Raw genomic sequence first — 21,263 nt, 5'->3', positions numbered from 1 at the left:
GCCTCCTGTGGTGCAATGGGTCAGCGCGTCTGACTGTTAACCAGAAGATTGGTCGTTTGAGCCCATCCAGGCAGGGAATTGGACTAGATGACTCTCAGGGTCCTTTCCACTTCTACAATTCTATTTCCTTTCCCCTCTGATTCCCCATAACTTCATTTGCTCCATCTTAGTGGAGCCTTCTTGTCCGTATAATTTTTGGCCCATTCTGAGGAAGGAAAGAAGTGGGTTGTAGAAAAGTCTTTGTGCTTCTTCATGGATAAAGAAAAAGGCTGTACTGAGGTCAGCTGGGCAGGGTTAGTGCAAGGCAACAAGATGTTTATGGAAATCAGGTGGGTGCTACAAGGACAGGTGCGGGAAGGACAGTGCACTGCCCAAAGATGCAGAACAGCTATAGCAGAAATCCATTTATTTCAGAGGAGAAACTGAGAAGCAATATAGATCTGGCTCAAGGATAGATTTGATTTGGGCAGCTCAAGATGCCAGCCTTATTCAATTAAGTTTAGTCAAATCTGAAAGAGTTGTTTACTATGGAAAGGCCTGAAGACAGATTTGTTCTTCTCTCTTCGGAAGAAGTGATATGCCTAATATAATCTAGCAGGTTTCCCCTTCAATTTACAGACCTTTTGCAACAGTATATTGTGGGTGAGAGAGCAAGCCACTGAAATCCTCCTGGAAATGTTTTAGCTATTAATGGCTGGGCTGAGAGTACATTCTCTGTGTACTCTTTGGTAGTTAAGAAAATTTATAAATTATCTGAGAAAATAGTTTGTCACTTGTAAAACGGATTAGAAATTTTAATCTGTATACAAATAAATAATCAATCTATTTATCAATCAACCAACAGGCAGGCAGAACAAGGGCACCTTAATTGATTTCGGTTATCCTAACTCATCTTGTTGGATGTTGTTTCTTTTTTAAAGAAATAATTTGTCACAGGATGCCAAGTCTCTGGAAACCCAAGTTCACCTGAAATCAGGCATACCATCACATTCTGTGGGAAAGGCATCTATAAGCAAATCTGCTCTGTTGCTAGCAGTAGCCCCTCAGCCCTCCCCATGGGGGGTGGGGAGATACAAAGTAGCTTCTGGAGCAGAGATGTGGGAACCTGTGGCGCTCCGGACATTGCTGGGCTCCAATTCCCCTCTTCCCTGACCGCTGTTCCTGCTGGTGGAGAATGATTGGGGTTGGAGCACAGCAACATCTGGAGGGCCACTTCCTTCCCAGCCCCTCAGGGAATCGCTCAGCAGGGAAGAGAAACGTCACCTCAGTGTCAAACCACAATTCAGCAAGGTTTACAACTGATTAGAAACATTTATTTAGAAAAAGGAAAGTTAATATTCTCCTTTAGCAGGATTTGGGCAAATATATAAATCATTTCAGGTATAAAAGACTGTCAATGCCTGACAGCAAGCGCAGGCTCGCTCCTTTCCCCCTCTCCTCCTCCTCCAGTAAAGCCAGGCTCCGTCTGGGGGCAAATCCAGCCCTGAAGACAAACCCCAGTTCTTTGTGCAGAGGCCAGGGGAGCCCTTTCCTGCCCTCCCCCGGAGTCAGTGCAAGAAGGGCAGCTTCCTCTCCCTCCTCCTCCTCCTGGTCCTCCCGAAGAGAATGTGCTTGAAGGACCTTCGGAAGTCCTGGTTGAAGATGGTGTAGATGACGGGGTTGAGGGAGCTGTTGCAGTAGCCGATCCAGAAGAAGAACTTGAAGAGGGCCTCGGGGACCTCGCAGGCCTCGCGGCAGATGCCGTACAGGCTGTAGCTGAAGAAGAAGGGCGACCAGCACACCACGAAGACGCCCATCACCACCGCCAGCACGAAGGTGAAGCGCTTCTCGCGCGCCTGGCTGGCCGCCGCCTTGGGACCCACGCTGCCCGCGCGCTGCCGCCGCCGTCGGTGCGACGAGAAGAACTCCAGCGAGCGGCTGCTGGAGCGCGACAGGCGCCCGCTCGACGCCGCCTTGCACGACGCCGACGCCAGGGGCCGCCGCTTGGCCCGCGCCCCGTCCCGGCTCCGCCGCCCCCGCCGGCTCTCCAGGGTGCTGCTCTCGTCCAGCTCCACGTCCTGCAGCTCCGCCGCCGCCTCCTCCCAGCGCGCGCCGGGCCACGGGCCCCTCTCCCGGGGCGGAGAGCGCAGCGACATGAAGCCGGGGCGGGGCGCGCCGTTCTGGGCCTGGGGCGCGCCGTCGGGGCCGGGCCGCTTCTCGGAGAGCGTCCTGGTCCGGAGCTTGGCCACGCGGTAGATGCGCAGGTAGACCAGCCCCATGATGAGGCAGGGCGCGAAGAAGGAGCCGATGCAGGAGGAGAGGATGTACCAGGTCTCGTCGTTGAGCTGGCAGGTGGCGGGCGCCTGGCCGGGGGGCTGCCAGTACTTGGAGACCAGCGGCGGCGAGGAGATGAGCGCCGAGAGCAGCCAGACCAGCAGGATGATGCCCTTGATGCGCCGCGGGGTCCGCTTCTGGTTGTACTCCACCGCCTGCGTGACCGACCAGTACCTGTCCAGGCTGATGGCGCACAGGTGGACGATGGAGGAGGTGCAGAAGAGGACGTCCAGCGCCAGGTAGATGTTGCACCAGGCCTTGCCGAAGTGCCAGGCGCCCATCAGCTCGTTGGCCAGCGAGAAGGGCATCACCAGGGCGGCCACCAGGATGTCGGCGCTGGCCAGCGAGACCAGGAAGAGGTTCTGCGGGGCGCGCAGGGCGCGGCTGGTCAGCACCGCGATCACCACCAGCACGTTGCCCACGATGGTGAAGACGATCAGGAAGCCCACCACGCCGGCCAGGCCGGCCACGGCGCCCGGCGAGTAGGGGGGCGAGAGCGGCGGCGCCCCCAGGGACCCGTTGAGGGGGGTCGCGCTGCTGCTGCTGCTGTTGGGGGGAGCCTCCATCGCCCGGGCGAGGCGGGGCGCGGCACTAGGGAGACGCCGCCAGCCCCCGATGGCTCCTCGGCTCAGCCCGGCCGGCGCCCGCTCCCCCCGCTGGCCCCGCCATCCCGGGGAGAAGGGGGCGCCCCCCGGAGCCCTGCCCGGAGCAGCGGCGCTTGCCTGCCTGCCTGCCTGCCTGCGCGCCCCGGCAGGCGGGGACTCCCTCGTCCTCTGCTCCTCCGCGGCTCCTGGGGCGGGAGAGGCGGCGTGGCGCGGGCTGCTGCTGCTGGCCGGGCCCCCGGAGCCGCGCTCCTCCCGCCGGCCGGCGCCTCTCTCCCGGGCGCCCCGCGCACTGCCGGCTGCTGCGGACGGCGCCCGACGCTGCCTCGAGCATGCCCAGTAGCGGCGGCCAGGCACGCTCCCTCACGTGCGCCAGGCGGGAGGGGCGGCCGGGGAGCCCTCCGTGGCAGGGGGCTCCCCGGAGCGCGCTCCTGGCCCTCGCGACGGGGCGGGCGGGTGGGCGGGAGAAAGCGCGCCCGGGAGCCGCGCTCGAGGGCAGCCTCGCGGCAGGGATGGCGGAAGCTCGTCGGAGGAAAGCAGGAGAAGTGCCTTCTTCCCCCCCCCCCCAAGAGAACGGGGAGCAGCAGGTGGCGGAGGAGACCCCGAGAGAAACCCTGCCCCCCCCCACGAGCGCCAGTCCCCCCCCCCCGGCTGACTTGTAAGGCCTTGGCTTTCTCATCCAGCTGACCAAGAGGGGGAGGCGGGGGAGAGAAACGCGACGGCAGCACCGAGAAGCTGCCCAGCTCGGAACCAGAAGGGAGGCGCCGCCAGTTAGCTGCTGCCCCGCCCGGCCTGTTTCCGCTGGGGCTGCGGAGAGCAGCGAGGTCCCCGGGCAACCGGGCAGGGAAGTTGGCCTGGGACGTTGTGTGGCTTGGATGCTTTCCAGGCAACTGTCGAGGGTGCGCAGGTGGACCGGTTCTGAAAGCTTCCGTGAGAGCAGCGCAAGGGACGGGCCTCCCCAGCTCCTTCCTTAGCAAAGCTGGGGAGGCGGCAGGGCTGGTGGATGCACAAGGTGAAGGATTTGCCATATGTGGATCAGGGGTGAAACTAGGCTCCAAGGAAGCTGTTGATTCAGCTGGTCACAGCCTTGATGATGAAGCAATCCAGGATGCCTTGGTGCAGCCTGGATTTCCCTGGTATTTCCCCCTTTTATCCCACTTAAAATCAATAACAGCACACCAATAGTCTTCTAAGAAGAAAATAGTTTACTCGCAGTTCACATTCAGTAGCAATCTGGAGGCAGGCTTATGTTGCAGTTATAGGTACATTTTGTGTGTGTGTTTGTGTGTGAACAATGGAATCTGAGTAGGACCTCAGACTTGAGAACTAGCCACATCTCTGTAGAGATTGCAGTGACAAGATGGACTAGAGCAGGCATAGGCAAACTCGGCCCTCCAGATGTTTTGGGACTACAATTCCCATCATCCTAGACCTGTTAGCTAGGGATCATGGGAGTTGTAGTCCCAAAACATCTGGAGGGCCGAGTTTGCCTATGCCTGGAGTCAGAGAGCCAAGAGAGAAAGATGGCGGCATGACCAGCCCTTTTATATACCGTAAGTTACGCCCATCTCTTCCTGGCTGCACCCAGGGGGGAGTGGCTCCCGCAGGTTTAACAGGAAGTTCTCCCTGTTGGATCCACATTCTGCTGAGTGCCCATTCTAGCAAACAGGAAATGTTGGACTTGACTGCTCTTTCTGGATATCCCACAAGTGAAAGGGTAGCAAGTGGCAGTGGGCTGTGAGCAGGATCAGGGGAAGGGGACTGTTTGAGGCAAACTGTGCCCACCTTGGTTCTGTTCTCTAGAATTTCAGATTTGAGCAGCTGCCTTTGGATCTTTGCCCCTCCTCCCCACATCATTGTTAACAAGCAGTGTGATCAGAATACTGCAAGTTGAATATAGATTGAACATAGATTGGGGAGCCCACTTGTGTTCCAGAACAGGTAAAAAATTCTGCATGCAAGACATGTCCCACTTTGTCAGTTTCAATTCTCCTTCCATGGAACAGCCAGTTGGAGTTCTTGTGAGGCTAGATGAGATAATGGATTTGTAATGCGGTTCTCACACTGCATAAATAACCTGGGGGAATTAATAATCAAAGCTCTAGTGAGACAGTGTTCTCCCACCACCACTTTATTTGCTTAGGGAGATTTTGTGGGACTTTGTTGAAGAACCTGGGAAGTAAATCCCCAGAGTTCCAGAGGGCATCATGCGCTGTGCGACTGGCAGACATTCTTACAGCCTGTTTGTTCCAGTTCAGATCAAAATTCCACTGACTTCTTTAAGGTGCTTTTAGACTGAATTTGTTTCAATGCAGCACATAGCTTAATCCATTTCCTTAGGGCACTGAGTGACACAGAAAATTAATCAGGGATATGATTACCTGCTTTAAAATCCATTTTAACTCATGAGATGAATCTGGGGGCTTCATTTTGTTCTCAACTCTTAAATAAGTTTGAAGAAGAAGAAGAAGAGCTTTTGAGTCATTGAAACCCCTTTCATGTGCCGAGAGGATGTGAATTAGTAACCTGGAGACAGTAACCTGGATCCCAGCATTTGCAAATGCAGAAGGAGATGCAGTACTCACAAAAGCTTACACTGAGAGGCTTTCCAGTTCACATTGTTACATCTCCAACGCAGCATGCGTTGGACATAGTAAGGAAGGCACTGGACATAGTAAAAGATCCATCGCATCCTGGTCACTGTCTCTTCGAGCTCCTGCCGTCGGGACGGAGATACAGGACGATGAAGACAAGAACGAGCCGTCTTAAGAACAGCTTCTTCTCCAGAGCGATCTCGGCCCTGAATGGGAAGCCTGGACTTTGAAAGTCATCTAATCTTCCTTGCTGTATTATACTGTATTGTTTTAATTAGTAGTTTTATAGTTGTTTTGATTTTGTGTGGAGTGCCCTACCTGGGTGGATGGAGCAGCCAAGTAATTTCGTTGTCCCCGAGAGGGGGCAATGACAATAAAGATATTATTATTATTATTATTATTATTATTATTATTATTATTATTATTATTAATCTTTCCTCAAAAATGAAGGTTAAAGGAAACTTGTTCACTCTAGAGCTCCACAGAAGTAGCACTACCAGGCAGAGTCTACCTTTTATTCTGCTATCTATGCGAAAGCAGCTTCACCTTTGTGGAAAGCTTCACTGCACAGTAGCAGTCAGCAGGAAGCATTTTGGGAAAACTGGTTTGTGAGCAACCAGGGTCTGGTGCTCATCCATCATGTCATGTCTCTATGAGCAAGATTCAGTTGCCTTCCCTTTCTTCACAGGAACCTGGGGGGAGCTTTGCCCTGACAAATGCGAGGGCATTTGGAGGAGTAGGAGGCCTGGAGTGCTGCCGCATGCTGTACATAGGACCAAGAGACATGGGGGGGGGGGTGAGGGAGTTGGGGCAGTAACCTGCAACACCCGTGTCATGTTTGTCTTCCTGAGAATGTGCAAAACGCCAAAGGAAGGAAATTAAGAACAAGACCAGCAGAAGACAAAGTAAAGTGCAGGTATAAATATGAAGAAGATCTGCAGAAGGGACATGGAAAAGAGTTAAGAGCCTCGGACAGAAGATCACCAGGTTGATGGACTAGATGGAAGGGATAGAAAGGACTGACAGAACCCGAGACCAGGGAGAAGAGACGGTGGATGAAGATTGGAAGAAAGTTTAAAAATTCATTTAGAGAAATATTGTAAAATTAATGAGTGTTAGAAAAATGTTGGAATGAAACTATATGGCTTTAGTAGAAATGTTATAAGGAGTTATGTACAAATACGTTTTAGGGTTTTTTTATGGTAAGATAAGGTTAAAATAATTTAAGACAATTAAATGACAGAAAATAGTGAAAGATGGAAAGGATTTGCTGAAAAAATTAATAACTAGAATACAAAAAAGGGAGGTGTGAGGAGGTTGATGAAACAACTTAATGAAAGATAAAGATATGGAAATATTGGACGTGTTTTTAATTGTTTTTGTTTTTGTTTTGATGTATTGTGTGCTTTGTTCCTTTTTTATATGTATTGATTTGTATTGTTTATTTCGTTTATTTCTTTTCTCTCGTTTTCTTACTTTTTTCTGTAATTTTAAACTTTTAATAAATATCATTTTTAAAAAAAGAGAGAATGTGCAAAATGACACCTGCAGCAAGTGCAAGTTGTTTGCCTTGCTGGAAGAGAAGGTACAGCACCTTGAGGCCTGCCTAGCCTCACTTTGAAGCAGAATGAGGAATTTCTTGCAAGGATGGAGTGGACTGTCCTGGAACAGCAATGCAGATAGGCTGCCCCCCCCACCCCGGGAGGAAGAAGATTGCCCATTGCAGGAGATGAACCCCTGGAGAATCGTAACACACACAAGCAGGACTGTCAGGAGCTGCAAACACGATTCCATGCCCTCACCTCAGACACCGATTCTGGGCCAGAGGAGCAAGGACAGCAGTTGGAGACCTCAGAATACACCGAGGAGGCTGTGGAAAGTACAGTGTACAGAATGATGCCTGCCACTCTCCAGAGGAAAAAGCAACACATGGCGGTGGCAGGTGGTTCACTACTGAGCAGGATGGATAGCACTGGATAGTAGTACAGTGGTACCTCGGGTTAAGAACTTAATTCATTCTGGAGGTCCATTCTTAACCTGAAACTGTTCTTAACCTGAGGTACCACTTAGCTAATGGGGCCTCCCCATTTCTGTTCTCGTCCTGAAGCAAAGTTCTTAACTCAAGGTACTATTTCTGGGTTAGCGGAGTCTGTAACCTGAAGCATTTGTAACTTGAAGCATCTGTAACCCGAGGTACCACTGTTCCTGTCACTTACAGAACTCAGCAGACCTCACAGAAAGATATTGCAAGCCCTCCCCTATTAATTTTCCAGGATCCTTGCTTTGATTATCATTATTATAATTACAATGAAGTGGTTTTTTTGACACTGCACTGATAGGGAAGTATATTGTGCTATTAGCTGTGGGGACTCTCCGTATGATGTGCTGATGCTATTAATTATAACAATCATATGGTATCCTGGCTCTCCATAGCAAATGACCAGCAAACAGATCATGATTTTCTGTAGCAAATGTAGATACCTTCTGCTATAGCTTAACACTTTGGTTTTAGCATAAATCATTTTTCATTCCTTGGATTATGGAAATGCTACATTGTAAATCAGCTCAGTGTAATACACCACAGCATAAATCACATATATTTGGTGCTGCATCCTTTACAAGTCTAGACAATATATTTTTGCAACTTCAGACATTTCAAAAGATGATTGATGACAGAAATGAATAATTGAGTAGAGTGTCTCTGTTCTACAAACAATAAATAGAGCAGCATCATAAAATGTGTGGCTTAGGGGAATAAATGGCCCCAGTTTCTCCAGAGTTTGCAATTCTTACATCCATATATATTTATTCTTTTAAAAGTAAGTGTGCACCTAGACGGTCAAACTACAGGAAAAGATGTTCTAAAATGAAAACCACTTCTTCTGGGCTCCTGATAGTTGAGAAGGATTCCATTCTGAAAGACTAGCAGAAGACAGACAGCCAACAGTTTTTAAGATAGTTGAAATAGTATTTGCCATGGAAAAAAACTCTAAACCGTGACATAGCATTATTCGCAGGGCTTTTGGGACTGGAGATGGCTTCCCAGAGGGGTCTATGAAGAAGAAGCAAGGAAGCTCCTGGGTCATGAACAGCTAAGGTAGTAACACTTGCCCACTCTCCTAAACGTTGGCATAAATTCTCTTGTAATTTCATGGGTGAAAAAGGTTTTGGGAAGGGGTAGAATGACCTCTAAGGATGGGAGAATAAACAGTTTCAGTTTCTCATTACACCAATCTACCAATCTTAAATTCAGTTCTCCATGTAGTTTGTGACTATATATATATATTCACCAGCATTTTAGTGTGCATTTCTCTCAATATACACATTTTAATGCAAATTTGCCAAATGTACAATTTTTGTGTGCAAACAATTTTCCCCAATATAATGCATTTTTGTATGTTGCTTTAACTAATAGATACATTTTGATGCACACTTTTACCCTGCTATGTGAATTTTTGTACACATTACTTGGCTGGAGAATTGCATTTTAAAATTCAGAGAACTGTGAATTAAGTTTGCCTATTAAGTGTGAACTGAATGGAATTTCTTTCCCCTCCCTAAGTACTCCATCTCTATTTTTAATGTAAAGTTTATGCAATAGTCCTGTATGCAAGTAAGTGATATTTTTTCCAAAAATAAATTAATTGTTATTACTATAAACTTTTATATATATATATATATATATATATATATATATATATATACACACACACACACACACACACACACACACACACATATACACACACACACACACACACATATATACACACACACACACACATATATACACACACACATACACACAGTGGTACCTCGCAAGACGAATGCCTCGCAAGATGGAAAACTCGCAAGACGAAAGGGTTTTTTGTTTTTTGAGCTGCTTCGCAAGACGATTTTCCCTATGGGCTTGCTTCGCAAGACGGAAACGTCTTGCAAGTTTGTTTCCTTTTTCTTAACACCGTTAATACAGTTGCGACTTGATTTCGAGGAGCAACTCATAGAACACGGTGTGGTAGCCTTTTTTGAGGTTTTTTGAAGACTTTGGTGATTTTTGAAGCTTTTCCAAAACTTTTCCGACACCGTGCTTCGCAAGACGAAAAAATCGCAAGACGAAAAAACTCGCGGAACGAATTACCGTATTCTTTGCTCTATAAGACGCACCAGACCACAATACGCACCTAGTTTTTGGAGGAGGAAAACAAGAAGAAAAAAATTCTGAATCTCAGAAGCCAGAACAGCAAGAGGGATCGCTGCTTTCACTGCGCAGCGATCCCTCTTGCTGTTCTGGCTTCTGGGATAGCTGTGCAGCCTGCATTCGCTCCATAAGACGCACACACATTTCCCCTTACTTTTTAGGAGGGAAAGAGTGAGTCTTATAGAGCAAAAAATACGGTAATTTCGTCTTGCGAGGCACCACTGTATGTATATATATATATATATATATATATATATATATATATATATGCTTTCGTAGATTTTCACGGGTACAGGAATGCAGGTTTTGGTGTCCTCGGGTGTCTTCCCGTGTAAAAGTTGGGGTGTCTAGGCGACGTTTCGACGAGGTCTCACTCGTCATCTTCAGGCTGGTGCTTTCGGCTTCTTGTTACTGGAACAGAGCAGGATCTCAGTGTTTGAGTTCCTATAAATACTGTTGAGGGGGGTGTGGTGTATAGCCTCCAATGTTCTGGGCAGAGAGGAAGTTCCCAGGCTAGTGTGCCTTTTCTTCTTTTGTTCCTTAATTGCTTGAGGGATATCTTGAGTGATTTCTTGAGTGATATCCTGAGTACCACTTAGGTGGGTCATTAGGTGTGGATTAGTTGCTAAAGCCTTTGTGTCTTGACCTCTTGAACTTTGTGAAGAGTTTTTCTGAGAAGATGGCTGTACTGCATTTAGTTGTGCTCTGGCTTGGCTTCGTGTATAGGGGCGAGCTGTGGTTTTGTGGCCTGTGCCAGCCAGATCTGTGTAGGGATTGCAGGGGGGTGCAGCATCCGGAGAATAATCATGGAAGCCATCGAGATAGAGAAACACCCTCACAACATGAACAAGCGTGACGACACATCCCGCTTGCCAGACATCTGGAAATTAGCCCTCCCCACAAAAACTGACACCAGATCCAGAGGCACACAGAACGCCATCACCAATCAACCACACCAGACCCAAACCCAGACCCTCTCCACAGATAAATTACAGACACCATCCAGTAGCCAAACCATGGTGGCACCTCCGGATGCTGCACCCCCCTGCAATCCCTACACAGATCTGGCTGGCACAGGCCACAAAACCACAGCTCGCCCCTATACACGAAGCCAAGCCAGAGCACAACTAAATGCAGTACAGCCATCTTCTCAGAAAAACTCTTCACAAAGTTCAAGAGGTCAAGACACAAAGGCTTTAGCAACTAATCCACACCTAATGACCCACCTAAGTGGTACTCAGGATATCACTCAAGAAATCACTCAAGATATCCCTCAAGCAATTAAGGAACAAAAGAAGAAAAGGCACACTAGCCTGGGAACTTCCTCTCTGCCCAGAACATTGGAGGCTATACACCACACCCCCTCAACAGTATTTATAGGAACTCAAACACTGAGATCCTGCTCTGTTCCAGTAACAAGAAGCCGAAAGCACCAGCCTGAAGATGACGAGTGAGACCTCGTCGAAACGTCGCCTAGACACCCCAACTTTTACACGGGAAGACACCCGAGGACACCAAAACCTGCATATATATATATATATATATATATATATATATATTACAATAAAGTATTGAGCCTTTTGTCAGGTACTTGATTAATTGAAATGACAGTAACAAAGCATAAGCTAATGTTAGAGAGTCATGGATGGAGAACCTGTGATCAGGGACGATGGAAGTGGGAGTCCGACAAGAGGTGGAATGCTACAGGTTCACCACACTTGCTCCCCATCAGTCTGATTTCTGGATATTTAACTAAACTGGCTGAACCAAAAGGAGGGCAGGCGTTTTGTGAAAATGCATTCCACCAAATTCAATATCCCCAACTGTGCAGAGGTCCTGACAACACAGAAGACCAACACATACTCATCTGAATGCAAGTAAGCACCCTGCATTGAGAGGGCAGATCCCTCAGTGTGCATGTTATAAAAAGTGGAGCAGCAGTACAGCTTCACTCATGTTATCCATGTATAGTTTCAACTCCCAAGTAACGTCTATGAAGGCCTTGAATCTTTCCAAAATTGGATTGCTTAAAGTTCTGTTGAAGCCCGTGGACTTTAAGGTCCCTCTACCAAGCCCCCCCCCCCACATCAGCAAAAGTTTCTGCAGCAGTTGTGTGGAGGAGAAATAGTTGGATCTTCTGTTACTATGGAGACAACAGCAGTCAACATGCTCTAAGCTCCATGGTATTTTATATGGGCACCTCCAGTCACCATGGAAACAGATGTCTGTAAATCTTCTCAGTATTGTTAGAAGAAAAGAATGATTTCAAGGACGGTATGGAATCAATCTGATTGGTGAGCAGCACCTTCTATACAGGGATCTCAAATATTTTTCTGCTTTGAGACTTCAGGGATATAATGAGAAGGAAAAAGAAACACCCTCAAACCTGGAATGCCCCTTGTGATTGATGTGCTAATGTGCTACAGAGACAAGATGAAATGACAATGTCTTGTGTTAAGTTCTTTTAAGGGGAGGTGTTTGAGTGTGAGATCTGTTTTACAGAGGCAACGACTGCAAATGTGTGGACTCATGTAAGTTGTAAAATTCCTAAAGTTCTAGTTATTGTAGCATTAAAATTGCACTGAAATGTATAACGTGGGCAACATTTCTCACCAGCCACACCTCAACTAATCCAAGGAGGTAAGAGAGGCAAGAGATCTCCTGCAGATCTTAAGGACTGAGCAGGCTCATACTGGCAGAACATTCCTGAAGCCATGCCATTTAGGGCTTTAACAGTAACAACCAGCAGTTTCAGTTGTGCCTGGAAATGATTCAGAAGCTAGTGCAGCAGACCCTCCAAGTTTCCCTATTTCCCGAGAATGTCCCTGATTTAGAGAAGCCATCCCGGTTTCTGATTTGACCCCAAAATGTCCAATTTTTCCTTAGTACGTCCCTTTTTTCATTGGTGAAATGTTGGAGGGTATGGAGTTATCTGAGCCCTGAGCCGTCTGAAGGCAATCCTGTAGAGGGAAGTTTTTCAATGTTTAATGTTTTGTTATGTTTTTATATATGTTGGAACCTGCCAAGAGTGGCTGGGGCAACCCAGTAAGATGTGTGGGGTATAAAGAGTAAAATTGATCATTATGGAATGGGACATCCCTATTTTCATCGGAGAAGTGCTGAGGGGTATGGTATGGTACAGCTGTTGTAAGATGTCAGGAGATACCAGGGACCTTTCCACTCATGTGTGTGGCTGTCCCGTGTAGTGAGCTATCAGAACTGCAGCACCAGTTATTTCCCAGGCTGATAAGGAAGCCTTCTCAGAACCTGATCTGGTCCTGCTTAGTCACGTCAGGTCATTGGACCCTTCTGCATAGGACAGGGCCATAGATGGTTTCCTGTTTGGGCTGGGGCTTTGCCTGAGGAACAAAGTTTTCCTGACTCCAGTGTTTCTGTGTCCCTTGGTACATGTACTTGTGTATTAAAGTACATGTACATGTAGCCAGTGACCAAATGGACTCTTAAACCTTTTAGCTGCGTGCTTTGTAAATGTGCCTTTTCAGGTTCTCATCGGGAAGTCAACTCACTGACGTCATTGTACCACAGGGACAGCCTGCATATGGCAGAGAAACAGAAATTCACGAAATGTTATACTCAGAGGAGAACCTACACCCCCAGCACTTGCATGATTCATACTTTTATTAGCTGGTCTGCATGCTTCCTACAAAAATCTGATAAGGTTAATGCAGTGATACAAGGTCTTCTATGGTAGTAGAACGGTCCTTTATCATCCCAGCATTTGGTCTGAAGGATGTAAATGTTAACAAGGTTATGAACCTGGATTCCTTTCTCCTATAACCATGAGTCCGCGTGGGATTTTATAAAACAAAAGGAAAATCCCCTAACACTTGGACTGATCATACTGAAAATGAAGTCCCACTCCATACCCTACCAATAATTCAATAGTTGTGCTCTCCACCTAGGTAGTATAATGAATGTATTTGGAACCACTCAGCACTGACCTATATTGTAAGTAAAGGTAAAGGGACCCCTGACCATTAGGTCCAGTCGTGGCCGACTCTGGGGTTGCGGCACTCATCTCGCTTTATTGGCCGAGGGAGCCAGCGTACAGCTTCTGGGTCATGTGGCCAGCATGACTAAGCCGCTTCTGGCGAACCAGAACAGCGCACGGAAATGCCGTTTACCGCCCGAGCGGTACCAATTGATCTGCTTGCACTTGACGTGCTTTCGAACTGCTAGGTTGGCAGGAGCAGGGACCGAGCAACGGGAGCTCACCCCGTTGCGGGGATTCGAACCGCCGATCTTCTGATCGGCAATTTCTAGGCTCTGTGGTTTAACCCACAGTGCCACCTGTGTCCCTCCAGACCCATATTGTACCCAGCCTGATATTTATTTTCAATCTAATTCCAGCCCGCTGCTTATTATTTGTGCCTGTGTTCAGTCATTATTTAAATTTAGGTTGGTCTGACATGCTCACTGCCACCTCCAGGATTTTAAAAGATTCCTCAAGCTATGCAAATGGAGAATTCTCTCTCACTGCCTCTGCTCTGACCTTCTTGGATGTGAAATTGGCTGTTGAAGCCAGTCTTGGGCCCTGGCAAATCCCCATACTTTCCAACCTTTGGAATTCTCAATGGGGGGACATGTTCATTTTGACCACAAGAAGAGAGAGGCACCCTTCCTTAGTCTGGCAAGAGAACCTGACAACTGATATAGTCACCTAAGGACAGGAGGGAGGGGAGCGAGAGAAACGGTCCTTGAGCTTTCCCTCTGCTACTTGCAATTGCTATGCTTTTTGCCAATGGCAGGGATGGCAACCATTCGATGCTTCCTGCCTAACTGTAGCAGTCAGTGCTCTTGTACTAATGCCCGGGATGAAGAATAGCTTTAATACACAATACATTTAAAATTGTGATATAGTTAACAGTGACAAAGATTGACGTGGTTTGGGTGGGAGGGTGCATTTTAAAATACTCTGCTTTAAAAGTGTGACACTCCTAAGTGTTTATAAAAGCTTCTCTAAAGAGACAGAAAATATATTCCTTAGTCGTCTTCTTCATGTATTTTGTGTGAAAAAGAGACTAGCAGAAGAAAACAGATTATGTAATGTCTGATCCAAAATACTGATTGATTGCCCAGATCAGTTGAGGTCTCACGGCCCTTCCAAGACTGCAGTCTGCTGCAGTTGAAAACAGAGTGACAGGAGCATTCCACGATGTCTCCTGTGAGATCCCTAAGGTGAACTGCAAAGCTGCGCAAGATGAAAAGCAGGTCATCACACTTCAGCCCTGTATGAAAAGCCTCTTGTCAGCTGCCTCGCCCCTCCAATTGCTCTTTGTGAGAAGTCTAGCGCCCACCTATTTCCTCAAGTGAACCTGCATGGAGTCAGCTTGTTTTCAACCCAGTCTCCAGATTGGCTTGAAGTGAACCAGCCCTGTGAGTAGTTTGTCATAAGACTCTGGTTTCATTTGTATGCCATCACTCAAACCACTTTAGGTTTTTGTTGACATACAAAATTGCAGTCTTTTTTTTTAAAAGATATTTATTAAAGTTTCAAACAATAAAACAAACTTTACAGCACAGAATAAGAAAAAAGAAAAAACACCATTCAAACAACGAAAAAACAGAATAAAAAACCCATCCTAAAAGACAAAAGAAAAAAGACATAAAAAAGAAAAAGCCAATTTCTTAGATATTATTCTCATAATCCTCTTTCCAGACTCCCTCGCATCTCCCTTTTCTGTGTTCCCTTTTACAAAATCTTATTCAGCAATACCTCACCTTCTTTCAAATCTTAATTCATATTATGCATTTCAACTATTATGCCTCTAATTTTTCCCCATTTTTCCATGTTGTTTAAGTTTGGCATAATATTAATCTGACTTCACCTTTGTTCTGTAAACCATTTTTACATACACCTTTCGGCTATATCACTAATACCATATTAACTTTATATCCTGCATCATTCTAACATTCATACATTTTACAATGCTTTTGCAGATAGTCTTTAAACAAAATTGCAGTCTGGACTACATGCAGACTAATTTATTTCCACATTTGATTTGCAACAGCACGTTTTTAAGATAAGCAGGCTCAGCCCCATTGGATAGGTTGTTCGATTACCTCCCAAGTAGGCTAGTTCTTTGAACAATGCCCTCCCCACCCTGGGTGGAGGTGGTTTTGCCCCTATCTCCCCGGAAGCACAAGTCTCTCAGCATAGGAGCTCTCCTGCTGCTTAGTCAATGAGAAGGTGGCACCTCACCCCTAACCTTGGTCCGAGGGAGCTGTAGCATGGCATGTATGGTGCCTGACGTCCGAATTACTTCTGGCTGCAAGCCTGAGGGCCAGTGGCAGAGAGAAAGGTGGCAGCAACAATAGTATATGCTCAAGACATAAGGTGTTGTTAATTTGGGATTACTGGTTAACCTGAGAAACAGTATTATTCTGATATAATGAACAAGGAATTGTAAAGTCTTTTTACATCTGAGTACAACTCAAGTTATTTCGGCCAAGTTGCAAGAAGCTGCAAAGTTGGCAGGGGAAAGGGAAAGGTTGTAGTGTTGGGGGAATGAAGCCCCCAGATTCGTATGTATGAACACAGCAATGTAGGTCACAGACAGCTTTAAAGATACACGATGAGTGTCATAGACTCCTGTAACAGTATTTAATGGCTGCTTGAGATTTGTGAGTTTTCCAGAACTCTTCATTTTGCGAGAAACAAAACAAAAAGAAGATTCATTCCAGGGGAAAGACAAGAAGGGAATAGAAAGTGACAGTTTCCTTTCCTGTCATTGCACCTTTCTCCTTACATGGTCCTGTGCAGATTCCTGAATATTTCAGTCCCTAAGTTTGCCCATTTGGTGTATGGAACATCATATGGCAGCCTTTTGGGTGGACAAAAATGTCACTAATTCACAACAGTATATGTGCAATCAGGTTATGCTACTGGTCAGGATTTAAAAATTAATTAATTTAGAAAACTGCTGACAGAAAGCAGGAGATTTCAGAATGCTCAGTCTTCTGATAGAAAGTGAGAACAAAGAGAGCAATTGCTCTAAATCTCAAAGAGCTTAGGGGGCAGACAAAACAAACCTTTGGCTTGTAGGTAAGCTCATTATCACTGTTATTGCATAAGTGGCATAGAAACACAAGCTAAGAACTTATTAGCAAAGAGAAACTCTCTGGAACAAGACCTGTCCTTTCCTGTGCTCCCAAAGGCCTTCTTACACCTTTCCTCTGTGCAATAGGAGCTAAACCAACACACACACCCAATGTATTTTTGTCAACCGTCCTTCACTTGTTCAAATCCCATGCATATAAGGATTTATTGCATGGGATTTCTTTCCGAATGACAATTTTTTATCAAAATTTGAGTCTAATGTGGAATCATTTACCATGACTGAAACTTTCAAATGTTATAAAGGTAAAGGTAAAGGTACCCCTGCCCATACGGGCCAGTCTTGCCAGACTCTGGGGTTGTGCGCCCATCTCACTCTATAGGCCGGGAGCCAGCGCTGTCCGCAGACACTTCCGGGTCACGTGGCCAGCGTGACGAAGCTGCATCTGGCGAGCCAGCGCAGCACACGGAACGCCGTTTACCTTCCCGCTAGTAAGCGGTCCCTATTTATCTACTTGCACCCGGGGGTGCTTTCGAACTGCTAGGTTGGCAGGCGCTGGGACCGAGCAACGGGAGCGCACCCCGCCGCGGGGATTCGAACCGCGACCTTTTGATCGGCAAGCCCTAGGCGCTGAGGCTTTTACCCACAGCGCCACCCGCGTCCCTTTTCAAATGTTATACTGCCTTACCAATGTCAATAAAAGAGGCAGGCGGGCCATCTCTTGGGACTGCTCCAGCTGTACATTTCCTGCATTAAGCCCTAGAGGGGTTGCTCTGGATGAAAGCCTTTTCCAATTGCAGGATTCTAGATGCTGAAGCGGAAGAACGTGAAGGTTGCCTCATCAATGCTGCTGTGTTTTTCACCAGAATTGTACAGAGTAGCTCAAAGTATCTGTGACAGACATTCCCTGAAAAATAACACTATTATGCAGACAGGAAAAACACACTTGAACCATTTCTCTTCTTTTTACTTCAGCATCCCTCAGAGGAAAATAGGGACATTTCTCACTCCCCATCTACTGACTCTCCTCAACCTCCGATTTTTTGACGTTGTCCCCTGCTGCAGAGCATTTCCTATCAGAAGAAGGGTGAGTACACACTAATAGGACACAGCACATATGCCCTCCACCGTCCTTAGAAAACCCCTTAATTGCAATGTTATTGTATTTTACTCTTTGGTAGATGTACAAAAAGGGACACGGGTGGCGCTGTGGGTTAAACCACAGAGCCTAGGACTTGCCAATCAGAAGGTCGGCGGTTCGAATCCCTGTGACGGGGTGAGCTCCCGTTGCTCGGTGCCTGCTCCTGCCAACCTAGCAGTTCGAAAGCATGTCAAAGTGCAAGTAGATAAATAGGTACTGCTCCTGTGGGAAGGTAAACGGCGTTTCTGTGCGCTGCTCTGGTTCACCAGAAGCGGTTTAGTCATGCTGGCCACATGACCCAGAAGCTGTATGCCAGCTCCCTCGGCCAGTAAAGCAAGATGAGCGCCACAACCCCAGAGTCGGCCACGAGTGGACCTAATGGTCAGGGGTCCCTTTACCTTTACCTTAGATGTACAAAAAGAAAAACACACACCAATAAATTAATTTTAGAAAGGGGCAAAGTTAGATGTGGATGCACATAGCATTAAAAAATAAAATCAGGGCTCTTTGCGCTCTGCTCTGCTCCCCGTTTCTTCCAGCCCAGGGCGGCCCTGTCCTATGCGTGCCCCTCAGTCAGCGTATCATGCGAGGTTGGGACATGGTAGTGGCAACCTCTCCTCCTCCTCACCAGCTCTCCAGCAGCTGCTATGAGTTGACGGAAGGAGGCCAGCAGGATGTTCCCTCACCACTGCAGCCACCACTGCTTGGGACAAGCGCTGGTTCATCTTCCTCCCCAAGCTCAGCACTGGCGACAGAAATAGGGACATTCCAGGATCAAACCAGAAGCCGGAATGGCCTTCATAATTCTGGGACTGCCCCTGGAAAAACCAGGAGACTTGGAGGGGATGCTTCAGTTCCACTTACTTTTGTCCATTATTTTCAGACATCTGCAGCAGGATGAAATGTGACATAATTAGAAATGGATGGTGATCTTCGCCAGGAATGGGCTTGCTTCAAATAGGTTAATCTCGGCTTGATTCAACATGGGCCCAAAATAAGTTAATATCCGCTAAGTCCCATCTAGAGTGATAGCTTCAGCACACACCTGATTATATTACTGTGGATGTAATGAGGCCTTAAAGCTTCACCCCAGCTCCTTTTCCTTCCCCATAATTTATCTGGGAGCAGCATCTTCAACAGACCTTCAGCCTGTTGGCAGAATCTTTAATAAATATACAGTGGTAACTCGGGTTACATACGCTTCAGGTTACAGACTCCGCTAACCCAGAAATAGTACCTCGGGTTAAGAACTTTGCTTCAGGTTGAGAACAGAAATCGGGCCCCAGGGGCGCAGCGGCAGCAGGAGGCCCCATTAGCTAAAGTGGTGCTTCAGGTTAAGAACAGTTTCAGGTTGAGAACGGACCTCCAGAACGAATTAAGTTCTTAACCCGAGGTACCACTGTAGTTCTCATAGATTGACATCTTAGAGGGATCATTAGGAACTAAATCATCTCCTGGTACCACACTTGTGATACTGTCCAAGTGATGCCCAGAAGCATCACAGGTGTAAGAAAACATGGGAAATGTAGTTCCCATGGGTCTTGAAGATTGTGCTAGCTTGGACATCAGAACCAATGGGAATTAGCTTTCCCATGGATCTTTTATGCAATATATTAAGGCAGCCGCCTTGTAAATTTGGACTGGAACGGGAAGGGAAAGGCTTGTGCCAGTCTGAATCTAAGCAAGGCCCATGCATTAGATTAAGATTGAACTTGGGTTTTGTTTTTTGAACTGGGGGAGTTCTTGCTTTTTGCACTCCCCAGTTCCAGACTTCAGCACCGTCACTAGTTGTTTTCACATATGCAACCCCCCCCCCAAAAAAAAACCCACCAGTTTTATTCTTTAAGAGTTATGCAGATAAATATTCTGGCAAGTCAAAGATACAGCATATGAGGAATACAAGAGGTGGAGAGTCATTAAATTTCAGTTGTGTCAGTGAAGTGTTCATGACATGCCAAATGAGAAATGAAAAAAAGCAGATTTCAGTTCAGGGCCTGCAGCATGAGTAACTGGTTAAAGTGTGAAGCTAGTGCTAAAAGGCATACTATTAAGTCAGAGATAAGAAAGGAGCGGATGATCTCTGAGAGAACAATTGTTAGTTCTATTTTTGAACTATTTTCATTAGTCACCTTAGGAAGGAAAGTAGGAGCATCTATCTGAAATCTGCAGATGGCACCAAGTCATTCTTTTGTTTGCTTCTCCCACTCCTACCTTTGTATCTTTCCTCCTGCCATTCTGTCAAGCCTACTCAGCCTTGTCCCAGCCCATGTCCTTGGCACATAGGCCACCCCACCCCCACCCCGCTATCTCAGTCTCTTTTATGCCTCCTAGGGATGAGGGGAGAACTAGAATCCCCTCTTCCATTCCTTTAGCATGGTCTGGGTTTGAGTAGCTCTGCACTCTAGGGGGCAGTGCTTGCCAGTGTGCCAGGGCTCCTCTGTGGACCAACATGGAGGCAAGAATACCCCAAGAGGGCTAGTGAAGTGTGCTGTGACCACAGCAATAATTGCTAAAACAATTTAGAGATATTTGTGGGATGCGCCTGTGTGTAGATGTGGTTGAGTTCAATGTTCATGCAAGTAAGCACACCTATCATAGGTCTGGAAGATATACAGGAAGTTACCTTAGACCATAAGTGTGATTGTGCATGTATGTCTATGAATTTCTGTGCATTTGTATCCATGTACATATGCATTTCTCAAGTCAACATTTATAACCTCTGCCATCCATAGTGCTAGGCACGCCATAGGGTTTTTAATAATAAAAAAACAGAACCAGAGAGTACATCAGTGCTATTTTACCTTCCATGCAAGATATGTCTGTACCATGCAATACGCCCCAGAGATTTGCCTTTATTTTAGTCACCCCTTTTATTGCTGAAAAGAGTTATCCAGTTTATCAATCATTATAACAAGTATAAACAAAACCAAATAGATGTTAGAAAAAGACAAAAATAATTTTAAGAAATGACATCAAATCAGATACTAGCTTTTGATACTTAAATTTTGAAAGATACTTAAATTATGAAACAAAAATGAAAATTATGTATAAGATCAATTTAGCCTTATCACGGGGAAATTATGTGCAAAGCAGAAGCGACTATGAAATAATTAACTCAGAATTACAATACAGTGCCTTCATGTCACCTTCCATCAAATAGCATATTGAAACATATTTAAGGGCATTATCTATTACTAGTTTCAGTTTAATAACAAGGCAAAAAAACTGAATTACCATGTTGGATGCTCAAAAAGCATTTGATATTGTAGAGAAGCCTTTGTTAAAAAGCAGTATTAACTACATTTATTTTGAGAACTCAAGTTTGTGAATTAGTTT

General features: G+C 46.4%; 1 protein-coding gene across 1 annotated transcript; it reads right to left on the bottom strand.

Annotated features, from left to right (window-relative positions):
• Window positions 1-1,286: 1,286 nt before the first annotated feature.
• On the bottom strand, window positions 1,287-3,169 carry ADRA2C (adrenoceptor alpha 2C). The gene is given in 3 exon segments (XM_028745151.2): window positions 1,287-1,975; window positions 1,978-2,153; window positions 2,155-3,169. Coding segments are annotated over 3 exon segments (1,329 nt in total). The 5' UTR covers window positions 2,880-3,169; the 3' UTR covers window positions 1,287-1,547.
• Window positions 3,170-21,263: the final 18,094 nt, after the last annotated feature.

The sequence above is a fragment of the Podarcis muralis genome, chromosome 9 (genome assembly GCF_964188315.1).
Source record: "Podarcis muralis chromosome 9, rPodMur119.hap1.1, whole genome shotgun sequence".
Classification (NCBI taxonomy): domain Eukaryota; kingdom Metazoa; phylum Chordata; class Lepidosauria; order Squamata; family Lacertidae; genus Podarcis; species Podarcis muralis.
The sequence above is the reverse complement of the archived record's forward strand: the minus strand, read 5'-3'. Positions and strand labels throughout refer to the sequence as shown.